The following is a 15,721-nucleotide window of genomic DNA, read 5'->3' on the forward strand; positions in this document are numbered from 1 at the left end:
ACATAATACTTCTTTTCCACCAGTTTGGAAGTGGGTGGAATGGATGAGGGGGTTTGTCATAGTGCTTTAGCAATCTTGAGAACCCCTTTATGGATCCACTCGGGGGGAGCAGCCACTAGCATGTCAAAGAGAGCATCCAACTGTTCTGCCAGCTGCTCAGCTTCCAGGTTTAGGATGGAAGCCACCTTTTTGAGGAGAGCCTGGTGCTCCTTGAAGTCATTGGGAGGGCTGGCATGGGAAGGGCTCACCACCACGTCGTCCGGTGATGAAGACAATGAAGGCATTGTGGGGGGGAGGAGCGATCTAGGTATTCACACCTGCTCTCTTAACCCTGTGTTGGAGTCTGCACTGTGCTCCGAGCCTGGCGCTGGCATGAGGTGGCTTATCCGCAGCAGCCAGGGAGGAGTGGTGAGAGTATGGCACCGGTATCATTGGTATGCCCCAAGTGTTCCATTGGGCTGACACTGTCTTGTTGAATCCACGGTGAAGGGCTGAACTCTGGTTTCTGACTCAGATCAGTCATTTTCCTGAGACCAGGGTGGGGCCGTGGAAGCTTACTTTTCGGTGTGGGAGACCGGTGCCTGGTAGGCGGGGGCCAACGCCTTTTCAAGGAGCAGTACCAGGGTGACAGAGACTGGTGCCGTGGTGGTGAGCGGTCCCGCACCGGTGGAGACTGACATGTTGAGGATCGTCTGGGTGATAGGGACCTGCACCGGGGCATTTGCTGGCGAGAGGCTGGCCAGTACCAGGAATACAGAGATCGGTGCCTTGACTCGGGCAATCCATGCCTCATTGAAGGATATCGCAAACGTGGTGCTGGAGACCTGGGCCGTCTGGCCGGTCACCGGGGTTGTGGAGCTGGGGTCCTAGGTTGCGGAGACAGGGAACTATGCCTCTGCTCTGGGGACTGGTGGCGCTCCACCACTCTTTGGGGTGGCCCCATGGCTGGTTTGCCCTTGGGTTGCAGGACCTTAGCCACATCTAAGGCCGAGCGTGGTGTTGGCGGCACCAGCAAGCCCATCAGGTCTCTAGCTACCTGTAAGGCCTTGAGTGTCGAAGGTGCTAGTAGGTGCTGGGGTCTGCTACCGCTCCCAGGAGTCGGAGGCAGATCCCTGGGCTAACTTGTAGCTCTGGGGCGGGTGCATGGCCTGAACTGGGTCCTTTGCCCAGAGCTTCCTTCCCCTCTGTGGTCGATGCTGGGGAGCCGCATTGTTTCTTTTGCCGCTTCTTGGGCACTGGCGAGAGGGAAGGGTGCTGGGAGAAACCCACTGGTGGGGCGCTCCGCACCAACGCCAAAGTGCTGGGCGCAGAGTCAGATTGTAGGGCTCCAATGCTGGGCGAAGTGCAACCTCCATGAGGAGGGCCTTTAGGCGGATATCCCACTCTTTCTGAGTCCTGGGATTAAAGTTTTTACAAATTCTGCACTTCTCGTTTATGTTTGACTCTCCCAAGCACTTCAAGCGGCTGCTGTGGGGGTCACTAACAGGCAATAGGCCTGTTGCATGATGAACACAGTTTGAAGTCTGGGGAACGGGGTATGCCCTGCCCCGGGGCAAAGTCCCTGCCATGACTCTAACTAAACAAACACGTAACACTTAATGACTAACTATCTGACAACTATATGTAACAAAGAAGACTGTCAACAGTCTGTAAGAAGTGGTATCGCACTTGCAAAGCAAGATGAAGGCGGTAAGAAAGAATTGAGAGGGCATGGGACCAGTGGTACCTCATATACCAGCACATGAGTGCAGCACTCCAGAGGGCGCCACAGATACCGCTAAAGGCAAAAAATTCCAACAACTCTGCCCATGGGCGCGCACACACCCAGAATGGAATAGACATGAACAAGCACTTGAACTAGCAGTTTGTGCGCAGGAGGGTCCCCAGAATAACATTGGGCCTCTGATTAGGGAGAGTGCATACATCTTTGCAGGACAGAAACTTTGTCCCCATGACCTGAAAATTTGGTAAAGTTTCCCTGCGTTTGCAAGCACAGTGTTTGTGTTGACATAGTTAATCTTTTAATAGCTTTTATGAAAACTTATTTTAAACCTGGCTTGTACAGGAAAACACCAGCTTTGGGTAGGAGAATTTCAGATATCATAGTACTCCAAGCAAGATTCATGTAGTTGTGCTTCATTTTATGCTAGTTAAATGCTCTTACTCTAGCTATGAGAAGATGAAATATCAGATGACTTTTTTAGTTTTTGCTAAATTACATCTCAGTGGTTTACCACTTTAATCATTCCCATAGCAAACATTGTTGAATTCAACAATGGCCTGACCACTGAGGGAAGCTATCTAAAGAAAAAAACTAGGAGAGGTACCACTAGAAAAATAAAACTAAAAATAGTATATATAATATTTCAGGAATATTTAATCACAAAACACCAATTGAAACTCAAAATGAATGTTGGAAAGCTGGTACTAACTGGTAACTGCTGGAAGGTTTTTATAAGATTAAATAGAATGGCGGCAACAATTCTATAGAAGGACACAGGAGAGTGGATAAATAACACAAAGTGTTTTGATCTTATTCCTTTTTTGGGGGGGGTGACGGAGAGGAATCTTTCCTACCCAGGGAATGGTTTAGTTACCTCTGATGAAGTGAGTTAAATGATTTGATAATACTCCTAAATATTATGTATTTGTCCTTTTAATTAAAATCAATTACAGTAGAACCTCAGAGTTATGAACACCTGAGTTACGAACTGACTGGTCAATCACACACGTCATTTGGAACAGGATGTACACAATCAGGCAGCAGCAGAGACCCAATAAATAAATAAATAAAAAAGCAAATACAGTACAGTATTGTGTTAACTGTAAACTACTAAAAAAATAAAGGGAAAGTTTAAAAAAGAGATTTGACAAGGTAAGGAAACTATTTCTGTGCTTGTTTCTTTTAAATTAAGATGGTTAAAAGCAGTATTTTTCTTCTGCATATTAAAGTTTCAAAGCTGTATTAAGTCAATGTTCAGTTGTAAGCTTGTGAAAGAACAACCACAACATTTTGTTCAGAGTTACAAAATTTTTAAAAATATAATTAGGAAGGCCAAAAAAGAATTTGAAGAACAGTTATCCAAAGACTCAAAAAGTAATAGCAAAAAAATGTTCAAGTACATCAGAAGCAGGAAGCCTGCTAAACGACCAGTGGGGCCACTGGATGATTGAGATGCTAAAGGAGCACTCAAGGACGATAAGGCCATTGCGGAGAAGCTAAATGACTTCTTTGCTTTGGTTTTCACGGCTGAGGATGTGAGGGAGATTCCCAAACCTGAACCACTCTTTTTAGATGACAAATCTGAGGAACTGTCCCAGATTAAGGTGTCAATAGAGTAGGTTTTGGAACAAATTGATAAACTAAACAGTAATATGTCAGCAGGAGCAGATGGTATTCACTCAAGAGTTCTAAAGGAACTCAAACGTGAAATTGCAGAACCACTGACTCTAGTCTGTAAACTATCATTTAAATCAGCTTTTGTACCAGATGACTGGAGGATAGCTAATGTGATGCCAATTTTTAAAAAGGGTTCCAGAGGTGATCCTGGCAATTACAGGACAGTAAGCCTGACTTCAGTACCAGGCAAACTGGTTGAAACTATAGTAAAGAACAAAATTGTCAGACACATAGATGACCATAATTTGTTGGGGAAGAGTCAACATGGTTTTAGTAAAGGGAAATCATGCCTCACCAATCTACTAAAATTCTTTGAGGGAGTCAACAAGCATGTGGACAAGGGAGATCCAGTGGATATACTGTACAGAGATTTTCAGAAAGGGGTCCCTCACCAAAGGCTCTTAAGCAAAGTAAGCTGTCATGAGATAAGAGGGAAGGTCCTGTCATGGATCAGTAGCTGGTTAAAAGATAGGAAACTACGGTTAGGAATAAATGATCAGTTTTCAGAATGGAGAGAGGTAAATAGTGGTGTCACCCAGGGTTTGTACTGTGCCCAGTCCAATAACATATTCCTAAATGATCTGGAAAAAGGGGTAAACAGTGAGGTGGCAAAATTTGTGGATGATACAAAACTACTTAAGATAGTTAAATCCCAGACAGATTGCGAAGAGCTACAAAAGAATCTCTCAAAACTGCGTGACTGGGCAAGAAAATGGCAGATGAAATTCAGTGTTGATAAATGCACATTGGAAAACATAATACCAACTATACATATTAAATTATGTGGTCTAAATTCACTCAAGAAAGAGATCTTGGAGTCATTGTGGATAGTTCTCTGTAAACATCCATTCAATGTGCAGCTGCAGTCAAAAAAGCGAACAGAATGTTGGCAATCGTTAAGAAAGGGATAGCTAATAAGACAGAAAATATCATATTGCTTCCATATAAATCCATGGTACGCCTAAATCTTGAATACTGCGTGCAGATGTTGTTGCCCCATCTCAAAAAAGATATATTGGAATTGGAAAAGGTTCAGAAAAGGGCAACAAAAATGATTAGGGATATGGAACGGCTGCTATATGAGGAGAGATTAATAAGACAGAGATTTTTCATCTTGGAAAAGAGATGACTAAGGGGGGATATGATAGAGATCTATAAAATCATGACTGGTGTGGAGAAAGTAAACAAGGAAGTGGTATTTACTCCTCATAACACAAGAACTAGGGGTCACAAAATGAAATTAATAGGCAGCAGTTTTAAAACAAACAAAAGGAAATATTTCTTCACACAATGCACAGTCAACCTGTGGAACTCCCTGCCAGAGAATGTGAAGGCCAAGACTATAACAGGGTTCAAAAAATAACTAGATAAGTTCATGGAGGATAGGTCCATCCATGGCTATTAGCCAGGATGGATAGGGATGGTGTCCCTATCCTCTGTTTACCAGATGCTGAGAATGGGCGACAGGGGATGGATCACTTGATGATTACCTGTTCTGTTCCTTCCCTCTGGGGCACCTGGCATTGGCCACTGTCAGAAGACAGGATACTGGGCTAGATGGACCTTTGGTGTGACCCAGTATGGACTTTCTTATGTTATGTTCTTAGAAACATTGCAGAGATACGAAGAACCTACATTCCCACCATGTTTGTAACTGAGGTTCTACTGTAAAATAAAGTTGTAAAGTAGAATTTAAATTGTATAAATTCATTCTGAAAGTGTTTCATGTCCGTTAAAGATCTTATTTTTTAATATTTAAATTTTCAATGTCAAAAGTGCAATAAGTACACTTCAGGCTGGATGCCTCTTGTTACATATTAGCACACTTTTGGTGCTGGAGGCACTGAAATTTTATCCTCATTACTCATTTTACACCAAAGTTTTTCCTACCTCCATAAATAGTGTCGTTGAAATCAATGGGGCTATTATATTAGGAGTAAGATACTACTCAGTGTGAGCAAAGGTGGCAGATTTTGGTCTATCTATCTATCTATCTATCGTGCGTGTTGCTATCTCACAACAAGTAGAAGGACTTAATCTGAAACCCTTACTCTCAGACAAAGTGCCACTGACATCATGGACAATATTGGGTTTTTATTCATTACTGTATTCTTCATTCTTAACAGGTTATCCCCTGTTGCACAAAGTCTTTTTTATGGAAGTCTTAAAAATCTGGTGCTCTGACTTGATTCTTCACTGTGTGGAATTTTTTCTGGATACTGCCTCATAAATTGGAGGAAGTTAACAATTAATTTTTAAGCAGATAGTCATATGTGGTGGGATTTTCAAAAGGTACTTGGTGACTTAGGAGGACATGTCCTATTGCTTTCAATTGGGCATGTGCTTCTAAATCCCTGTGATGCTTTTGAAAATCTTAACCCTTGTGTCTTATTACTGTGTGTTTTTTGATTTCCCTTGTTTTTATACTTTTAACTTTTTGAGGGTGCCGGTCTTTTTAATTCTAAGGCTGAGTAACTCCTGAATCAGCTCATGAATACTGTGACTACACAAATAAGTTTCCCACCTGGCAAACTTTTCACATATTTTCAAATATTACAAAAGACACACTCTCCTTCAAATGAGAACTTTCCTTGGAAACATAAGGCTATCTTTTATCCTGAAGGAACTGTCTGGCTTTTCCTAAGCTTTCAGACACTTTGCTGACTTTTATATTTACTTTCCTAGGTCAGTGGGTCCTTGTTTTTCAAAGTTACATGCCTTTGAAATTAGAGCCGAGGGGTGAGATTCTGTGCTGCCCCTTTAAGCTGCTAAACTCTAAATTGCCTAATGGCTGCAGTGCTACTCAGCTTCACCACTGTGCTGTGCTCCAACCACATTCTGACATGCATTTCCGGCCTCCAGTCTTGTCTCCAGCATGTCTCCTATGACTTAGTTTGTAGGGGGTCCTTGGAAAGCTGTCTTACAGCTGTCTTCTGCTATACTTGTGCGAGGGAATTTTTTCCTGGATAGATCCCCAGGGTATTTATAGCCCCTTTATAGTGCTTTACCCCTTTTCCCAGTGTAAAGGGACCAGAGTGAGACTCTCACCCCATATGTCTGACTCTTTTCAGAATGGTATATGTTGTACATAATGAACATCATAGGCATTGTAGCCTATAGGTCATTCTGAGAGGCTACAAAACAGCCAACTCAGTAGCAGTGATTTATGTTGATTAAATGAAGGAGAGGCTTTCCATTACAGAGATTTTATAGGCTAACATTTTTCTGGGGAAAGGACTCTCAAGCTCAGTTTTCTCTGCATGTGGTAGAGGCAGTGAGGAGACAGTGTCAAATTTAGAAAAGCACATAAGTCCCATTTTCAAATGTGACTTAGTGGTTTAAGTTTCATTAAAAGTCAATGACACTTAGGTCACTTTTGAAAATGGGACTTTGGCTCCTAAGTCACATAGGTGCTTTTGAAAATGTTACCCAAAATATTTATTGGGTCATAGAATAGAGTGATTCAGTCTGTCACTTGGTGGAAATTGAAAGCCCATATGGTGGCTGAATCCTCTCTTTGCTCTCTGGGCTGCAAAATCTTGGCAAAGGATGCCAGCCTCTCTTTATGGGGAGCACATCTAAGGCAAAACAATACCTAAGTATTTGGTCATACTCAAACAGGCTTCAGAGCACAAGCTTCCTAGAAATTAGAGCAGTCACATCCGGCCCCATGGACTTGTGCTCATCCAGCATTTCTAAATAGTCCTGAACCACTTCTTTCTCCACAGAGGGCTGGTCACCTCCTCCCCATGCTGTGCTGCCCAGTGCAGTAGTCTGGGAGCTGACCTTGTTCGTGAAGACAGAGGCAAAAAAAGCATTGAGTACATTAGCTTTTTCCACATCCTCTGTCACTAGGTTGCCTCCCTCATTCAGTAAGGGGCTCACACTTTCCTTGACTTTCTTCTTGTTGCTAACATACCTGAAGAAACCCTTCTTGTTACTCTTAACATCTCTTGCTAGCTGCAACTCCAGGTGTGATTTGGCCTTCCTGATTTCACTCCTGCATGCCCGAGCAATATTTTTATACTCTTCCCTGGTCATTTGTCCAATCTTCCACTTCTTGTGAGCTTCTTTTTTGTGTTTAAGATCAGCAAGGATTTCACTGTTAAGCCAAGCTGGTCGCCTGCCATATTTACTATTCTTTCTACACATCGGGATGGTTTGTCCCTGTAACCTCAATAAGGATTCTTTAAAATACATACCAAGTGGAAGTGTCATAGAAGTCCCCAATCTATCTGTTCAGCAGAGAGGATCTTCTATTCCAGGGCTTGCTCCTGCATTCCAACCCAGAGTAACTGAATGTGACAGTTGGATGTTGAATGGCAAGTCCTGAACAAGATCCCTCCAAAGTATGAGACTTTCCCAGTCTCCTGCAAGCCTTTTACTGTTTTGGCTTCCACAAAAGGGGGACAAAATTCTGTTCCTATTGTCAGTATTAGTAAGATCAACCCTCGGAAACCAGTCTTCCAGATTCTGCTGGATTTCTTACAAGTCGGCCTTGACTTTGACATAAGACCTCACACACTATTGCAATTCACATCTCAGTTCTAAGAACAATCTCAAATGCAGGCTCATTCAAGTCTCTGGTAGATCATTCAATGATGTCAGGGTTCCAGTACATCTGTCTAAACCAAGTCATCATCATCATTTGTATAACAATAGTTCCTAGAGGCCCTGCAGAGATCGAGGATCCATTGTGCTAGGTACTGTACAAACAGTTGAGCCTCCAAATGACTTAAAATCTAACTATACAAGATAGACAACATACAAACAAATCTTGGAAAGTATACAACTTGTTTGTTTTGTTTACTATTTTCCCCAAACTATTTCCCAACTCCTGCCCCATACAGGTGCCCCAACCATTCTGTTTCCCATTGGTGACCCACAGTGCTCTACTCTCCAGATGCACACCCCACAAAAAGTCCCTTTCCCTAGTTAAAATGAGCAAGAACATGCTGCTATCACAATGTATTTTCCACCTCCCCAACCTGGAACCTGCTCGCTGTGCTTGGACATTCCATCCATTCAGACTTATGGCATCTAATTTCCTTTATTGCCTCTTCATAAAGATGTGCTTTCTGTTCACAGTCACATTGGTGACTAAAGTTACAAATCCTCTGTTGTTAGAAGACACATATCATACTGCATGTTTCATAAAGGTGTATTCTTTGTACCCCAGAGTAATTTGTTACAAAATAATCTCTCTCTTTCCTATATCACAGGAGAGCATTCTTCCTAGAGTCCAAAAGAAAAAGCATGACACGTGCTAGATGTGAAAAGAGCAGTTTAGATTTACTTTAGTGCAACTGATCATTTCAAGAAATCATCCATATTTGTTTTTGAAACCTAAATGTGTGGCCTAAAAGCATCTAAATCCTTCATATTTTGGTGGATTAAGTGCTACATCATAAACCAATATGCAGCTGCAGATAAACTGGACCCAGGAGGAATATGAATCCACTCAATACATTCCTTTGCTGCTGCCTGGACAGAAAGGACAACAGCTATGTCTGAGTAAATCTGAAATTGGACACCTGGTTGTCCATCAATATCTTTATAAAACATTACAGGATTGGCCTTCCATTCCTAGTAGCAGTAGCATTTGTCAGGAAAGTGTTCCACCCAGTGGTCCCAAAAGATTGAAACTGCTAATTTTAGGAAAGGAAGAATCTTCTTTCTTATCTCTTCATTCCAACTCTCTTTCCTTATAGCTAGCTACATACCAGATATCTGAGACTGGGGTTGAGGTCAGGATCCAGAATGGAAAATTTGTTACCTGAAGATTTTTCTTTTTGAGCTCCATTTCTACCATCCGATGAAGTGAGCTGTAGCTCACGAAAGCTTATGCTCAAATAAATTTATTAGTCTCTAAGGTGCCACAAGTACTCCTTTTCTTTTTGCAAATACAGACTAACACGGCTGCTACTCTGAAACATTTCTACCTCAGTTTGCCCCACTTGAGATATGTTCTTCAGGTATCTGTACAGCAGTCTCTTTCCAGCTCCATATATATACAGTATGATTTCAGTTATTTGAACCTACCTTTTTTCAAAAATCTAGTTACAGAAGCCCATGTAGCTTTATGTTTGTCACCTGCCAGTCACTTTTCAATTAGCTAATCAACAACTTCGTATTTTTATTGTGGTTCTGAATGATTACTTGCAGTTACTGTGACCTAATCCTATTTCAGCAGCAGCAGCTTGGCAGGACAATTTTGAAAAGAAAAAGTGCTCAAAATAGCTTTTCTATTTAACTGAACACTGGTTACCCGAAAGTTTCGGATACCCACTAGGCCATTGGGATAAATGGGATAGTACTGTATATAGTTTCATAGTTGAAGAAAGCATTTCTGTTTAGAGTTATCTACTAAAAAAAATGTAGTGTTTGTGTACAGCTTTTCTGGCATGACGGTGGTACAGATGGGGTAAGTCTTGCCATTCTGTGGACAAATCTGAACTGTCTCTAGCAGATGTGATGTGTAGGGGGGACATGTGAGGTGAAATGTGTCCCAAGATTGGCCTGCCGGGGGAGGGGTGGAGGGAGAGGGGCCCTGTCCTTCTCCTTCTGTGCCTGCCTCGTCCGTGTACCTGGCACCTGGACTCGGGCAGGGAGCAGAGGGGGTCGGACCAGCTGCTTCTCATGTCAGCCACTGTGGGTTGCTGCTCTGTGCAGCGCAGCTGCTGCCTGAGAAAGAGTCTGGCAGTGGTAGGCCATGTGCCCCGCCTTCCGCCCACACCCCCAGGCCTGGCTGCTGGGGACAGGGGCTGAGCGAGCCGGAGTCCCCTCTTCTCCCCAGCGTGTTTCCGGTTCACTTGGCCCATCTCCAGCATCTGGCCCAGGTTGTAGAGTGGCCTGCTGCCACCGCCAGGCTTTTTTTCAGGCAGCTGCTGTGCTGCACAGATCAGTGACATGGAGCAGTTACCTTAAGCCATGTGAGAAGCCGCTCCCTCCTGCTCCCTGCCCAGGCCCAGCTGCCAGGGACAGCAGTTGAATGAGCTGGGGAGGGGGGTGGTGCAGCAGGAGAAGGACAAAACTTCCCTCCCCACGCAGATAACTGGTGGGGAAGAGAGTGAGTGGTGGCCCTAGCCTGGGTGCAGGGCAGGGGAGGGGTCGCTGGGCACAGGAGACATCGGTTGGTCACATGCCCCTTTAGACTGTGCCCCCCAGGATGGAGAATTTGCAACGAGGGAGAGCTGAGAGGCAAGCCCAAATGTCTCAGAATGGAGGAGACATTATTCCCAAAAAGGAGATCATTGGGTAACAGATTTTCCATTCCATTAACTAAAATTCTGCTATTGAGGTATCTTTTCTACAGATTCACACACATGCCCCTATCTCCTGATTCAGGTTCATATTTTTCTCTGATATACTGACGGTAGAACAGCAGAAATCTGCCCACATAGTCACACATGAAGTATGGCATCAAATCTCTTTTTTATGGCGTGGAGGCAAACACCAACCTACCTGAAATTCTAAATTTCAGTGGTTCTGGATTAGGAGGCACGTCTTGAACTAAATTCAAGTCTTAATTTATGGCGGTGAGTCAGTAGGAGACTTCCTGTTAGTAGTGAGTAACGCGTTTTCTCTTTTTTACCTCCATAGTACAGCAGATGGGCGTGGCAGCATTAATAACTCATCAAAAAGTTAATAACCATCTCTGACAATCCAACAGTTCATATTTTATTCTGGTTTGATATTTGTAATTCCTAAGGTACATTATTAGAAAATGTAACAAGCTCTTTTTTTTAATTCTAAGACACATGATAAATTGAAGTCATCAGATGTTACATACAGCTGTCCCGGATATTCAAGAGAAGCAAAAGTTAAGGAATCCACTGAAGATATTGAGAGAGTTGATGATTTTGAAGAAATTGCAAAATTATCATTAGGTAATGTTACTTGAAAGTATTGTATGTATTGCATTATAATTGGCCTGCTCATCTCTACTCATTATAGAGAAATAGGAGTCTTAATTTTTCTGCAAATAAGTTTGCCTTTCACATACCTGGAAAAAAAAGAAATAAAATGAAAAAGAGAGGTTATAAAACACATTTATAATTTTTTATAATTAATATAATAATTTAATTAACCAGTTACCTCTGTTAGGTTTCTTACTGTTCTTTGGATCTGTACTCCTTGGCTAATGAACAGACTAAAGAATTATTATAATTTTATGAGTTGTCTTAGCCAAAATAGCTTTTAAAGTAAATAAGAAATTGCAGAAAGCAAAAGATGATTAGATGTTCACAATGTCAAAAATTGACCGCAACATGGAATGTTACAATTTTGAAGAAATAATAAATCAGTTGAGTTAATTCAAAGTCATATCACAATCTTGTTACAAAGGGAAACTTTTAACCTAGTTCTGTGCTAGTCTTGGTGGGTGACTTTGCTATCAACATGGAACTATGGATCCTTAAACATAGATTCTTATTTTCAGTCGAGTTTATGTGCCAATGGAATTATGGAACTGCTCATGTCTGTTCATCCAAACAATTGTGCAGTAGAATTTAGAAATTTAGATAAGTTACATAATTGTCAAAGAATGTTAATTCACTTCAAAATTACCTTGCCCAGGTAATATTCATACCCAAGCTTTGCCACTTACACCGCACAAAACTATCACATTAAATCCAAAACATAATATGCAGATTCTAATTTCACTGGAATTTTACCAGTGATGGTGGGCTCTTATACCACTTTAACCAAAGGTTCAAATAGTGGTAAAATCTCTAGTTTACAAGCCAATTCAAAGCTGCTGCTGCTTTTTGTCTAAGAAGTTGTCAGTTGTCTTGACTACATCTGTGTGACTTCTAGGCTGAACACTAGGGGTTTCTCACAGTAACTTTTGCTATAGGGAAGCAAAGTTACCTATTACAAATAGCAGTATGCTTAGTTGGGCAAGAACCCCTACAACATGTTGAGTTACCATCCAATATCCTTGCTGTCAGTGTGTTTCAAGGGGTTTGAGCATTTGATCCTCCAACGAATCACTCCAGATTTGGACGATGTCTTGCAAATTGTGCAAGCAGGGGTTAGAAAAGGTCGCAACACCCGTGATCAAATCCACCACCACCTTTATCGAAAATGGTTGTCAACAAAATCTAAAGACGGAAGCAGTCTTCTTGGATTTGACTGCCGCTTATGATACAATTTGGTACAGAGGCCATTTGTTTAAACTCTCTCAAGTTGCCCCACATTGGGTGGTTGAAGTAGTAGAGCTCTTTCTCCAAACAGGCAGTTTAGAGTACACATGGGCAACTGCTGTAGCTTCTGGAAGTGTCAGATCAGCAGCCTTCCTTCAGGCTTAGTTCTTTCACTCATACTGTTCAATGTGTACTTCAACAACCTGCCAGCTACACTCTCACGCAAGATCATCCAAATCCATTTCACCTCGGTGTGACATTGGATAGGTCATTAACACACTGCAACCACTTGAGGAAGACAGCAGCAAAAGTCAGCAGTCGGAACAACCTGCTCAGAAAATTGGCCAGTTCAACCTAGAGTGCGAGTGCCCAGACGCTTAGATCATCAGCCCTTGCCCTGTGCTATTCAACAGCAGAGTATTGAACTCCTGTCTGGTGTTGCTCTTCTCACATGAGGCTGGTTGATGTAGAGCTTAACAAAGCTATTCATATTGTTACTGGGACTTTATGGGCAACTTCCTTGCCATGGCTACTGATACTTAGCAACATAGCACTGCCCCATATTCACCATGAAAATGCCTCTGTCATGTTGCTGGCTAAGATCTGTAAGAATAGCAACATGCCATTGTACATAGACCTCTTCGATCACCCACCAGCTCACCTGTCTTTTAGATGTCCTTTATGGTCATTTATGCCACCAAAGGACATGATGGTGGAATCTGTTTGTCACAACGAGTGGTCAACGATGACAGTCATTAATCACTCTCTCATCACTGACCCAACCAGCTGTCCACCAGGTTTTGATCTGCCAAGGTACCTGTGGTCATCTCTGAACTGGTTTCGAACAGGACAGGGCAACTGTGTGGTCAGTCTCTTTAAATGGGGTTTTTCTAATGCCCTGCAATGCACCTGTGGTCAACTTCAGACTGTCACATATCATTGTTGAGTGCCCGGTATTTATTTCAGTGGTGGACTGCTGGCTCTTCACTTGTGTGATGATGACACCATTAAATGGCTAGGCACATTGCACATACATCAATGATGAGTAGGCTTAGTTAGTGTAATTAGTTTCTCCCACCTCAGTGTTCTTAATTACTTATTGATTTAGCATCCCTTCTAGATAACTAAGACTAAACTTGTTAGTGAAACACAAATATGCATCATACATTTTAGTCATTCAGAGGATTTTAACTTAGGTTTGTTCTTTCTGAGAAGCATTTAGCTAAACATAACCAAGTCACCACTTGGGAAAACAATACATGTATAAAAGTTATTTTTCTACTTATCAATTGGTCTGGCATGAAGGTGGGTTCTCCAGCTCAGCATCACAGTTGCAGTGACTGGTTTCTCAAGATAGATGGAGTGCATTCAGGTGATTCACTCAAGTTATGTCAACAGTATTCTTATTCTCTTTCCAGACTTCTCAGCCGTCTTCTTAGACAGGACTCTCAAAGACAGAATTAATAGGGTGCTTGTTAGCGAAAGACTTTAGTTGTTACCATGGTGGGGGTGCTTTTGCTCATCAGTCCAGCTCCGTGTCTTTCATCCAAGTGTTTCTGCTTCCTGAAGCAATGTGTTGAACAACTCAGGACATTTTATACATTTTTCTGCTGGATGGCATGACCTTGTTCCTCTTCTTGAAGTAGCTGATGTGAGCCAACGAGAAAGTGATCCAAGCTTCTGGTGAAGATTTGAAATGTCCAACCAGGATACAAGTTCTGTCTCTAACCATTGTCCATTGCGAAAACAAGGCATCTCCTTTATGACTACTTGCAATTTTATCTGGGAAATTCCAGTATCTTTATACAAAACATCTTCTGCTCTACCAGTTTGTGAGATACACATCGGACCATATGTTGAACATCTGCTCTCTTAGCATCAGTCATCGATCTACTTCCACAGGTTACTTTTCTTGGCCCTTTGTGGTGGTGTCCTTTGGCCAACTTTGCACAACTCCATGCTCTTTCATCAGCATTTTTAGCTGTCTGCAGAAATGTCCATTTTGACCTGAGAACAGAGGCTTTATGTAAAGTCTCTTCACACTGTTTGATGTTTCTGTCTTGTTTAGTAGTTAATCATGCAGCAGTGTAAAGTTATTTGACTCAGTCAGTCACCAATTAGAGACAACATTTAATGAAATAGTACAAACCAACTGTACACACCTCTGTTCCAGTACTTGATTATCCCCTACACTTCAGTTATGAGGTTAATATGATTGCTTCATGTACAAAACTCTCTTCATGAAACTGCCAAACATACATTTGACCATACCTCATAATCGTATGCACTTCGGTTGATTCACGCTAAAGATTTATACTTCATATTGGCTTTTCAAGATGTCATTTAAATGTATCAGCTTTTTAAATTCAAAACAAACACCTGGCAATTATACCTTGTTAAAGATTAGTTATATTATTGCTCACATATCTATTTAAAATAGGCAGCATGGTCTGAACTATTTTTCAGTATTTTCTGGTCAAGTTTCCTAGGCATTGAAAATTCCTTCAAATGAAAGGTTCTGTTATAGAATGCCTTTAGAGCTCTTAAATTATCAGTGTAGTTTCTTAAATCTTAATTAACACCTTTTCAGATTTATTTTATCTAATAATAAAATTTTACCTTGTGATACAATATCAGATAGTATAGCTTGATCTACTAGATTTCTATAATGTATAGGGATAAAGCATGTAAAATGGAAGAAAAAAATTACTTTATAATTGAGCAAAAGTTTTTAGTTACTTAACCTACAGCTCCTATAAGTGAAACACAAAACAGCAGCTTCTATTTAACATGTTTTAAAGGCTTAAGCCTATATTATGCCAAGATTCTGGCCTCTGTGTGTGTATTTATATAACATGATTGTTATTAATAAGCTCCATATTTTCTGTATTGTCACTACAGAATCAGTTTTTATAAAACTGCATTGATTCTGTCTCCCTGGTGTGTGTCTGTATTGCACCTTTCATTGCTAATTATATAGCATTTCTATATAGTAGGAAAATATCCCTTTTAAAGAACCAGGCATAAATGTTGATGACTTGTTCAGAGTACACTCAGGCATAGCTGTGTTTTCTCCAAAGAGAATCATTCTGCATTTGGTTCAAGATCAGTTGGTTTGCTCTCTCTTTCTTTATCTCTTAATTTCACTTTTTGAGCAGAATTATGATTTTTGACA

At 41.5% G+C, this 15,721-nt stretch overlaps 1 protein-coding gene across 2 annotated transcripts in view; it reads left to right on the forward strand.

Annotated features, from left to right (window-relative positions):
• CFAP36 (cilia and flagella associated protein 36) overlaps positions 1-15,721 on the forward strand; it is a 101,262-nt gene that overhangs the window by 62,159 nt on the left and 23,382 nt on the right. For both annotated transcript variants that reach the window (XM_084624217.1, XM_084624218.1), the window contains exon 7: positions 11,157-11,289. In XM_084624217.1, the coding sequence (XP_084480343.1) occupies positions 11,157-11,289 (133 nt within the window). The remainder of the gene's footprint in view (positions 1-11,156; positions 11,290-15,721) is intronic.

Source organism: Lepidochelys olivacea (genome assembly GCF_965140295.1).
Source record: "Lepidochelys olivacea isolate rLepOli2 genome assembly, chromosome: 3".
NCBI lineage: Eukaryota > Metazoa > Chordata > Testudines > Cheloniidae > Lepidochelys > Lepidochelys olivacea.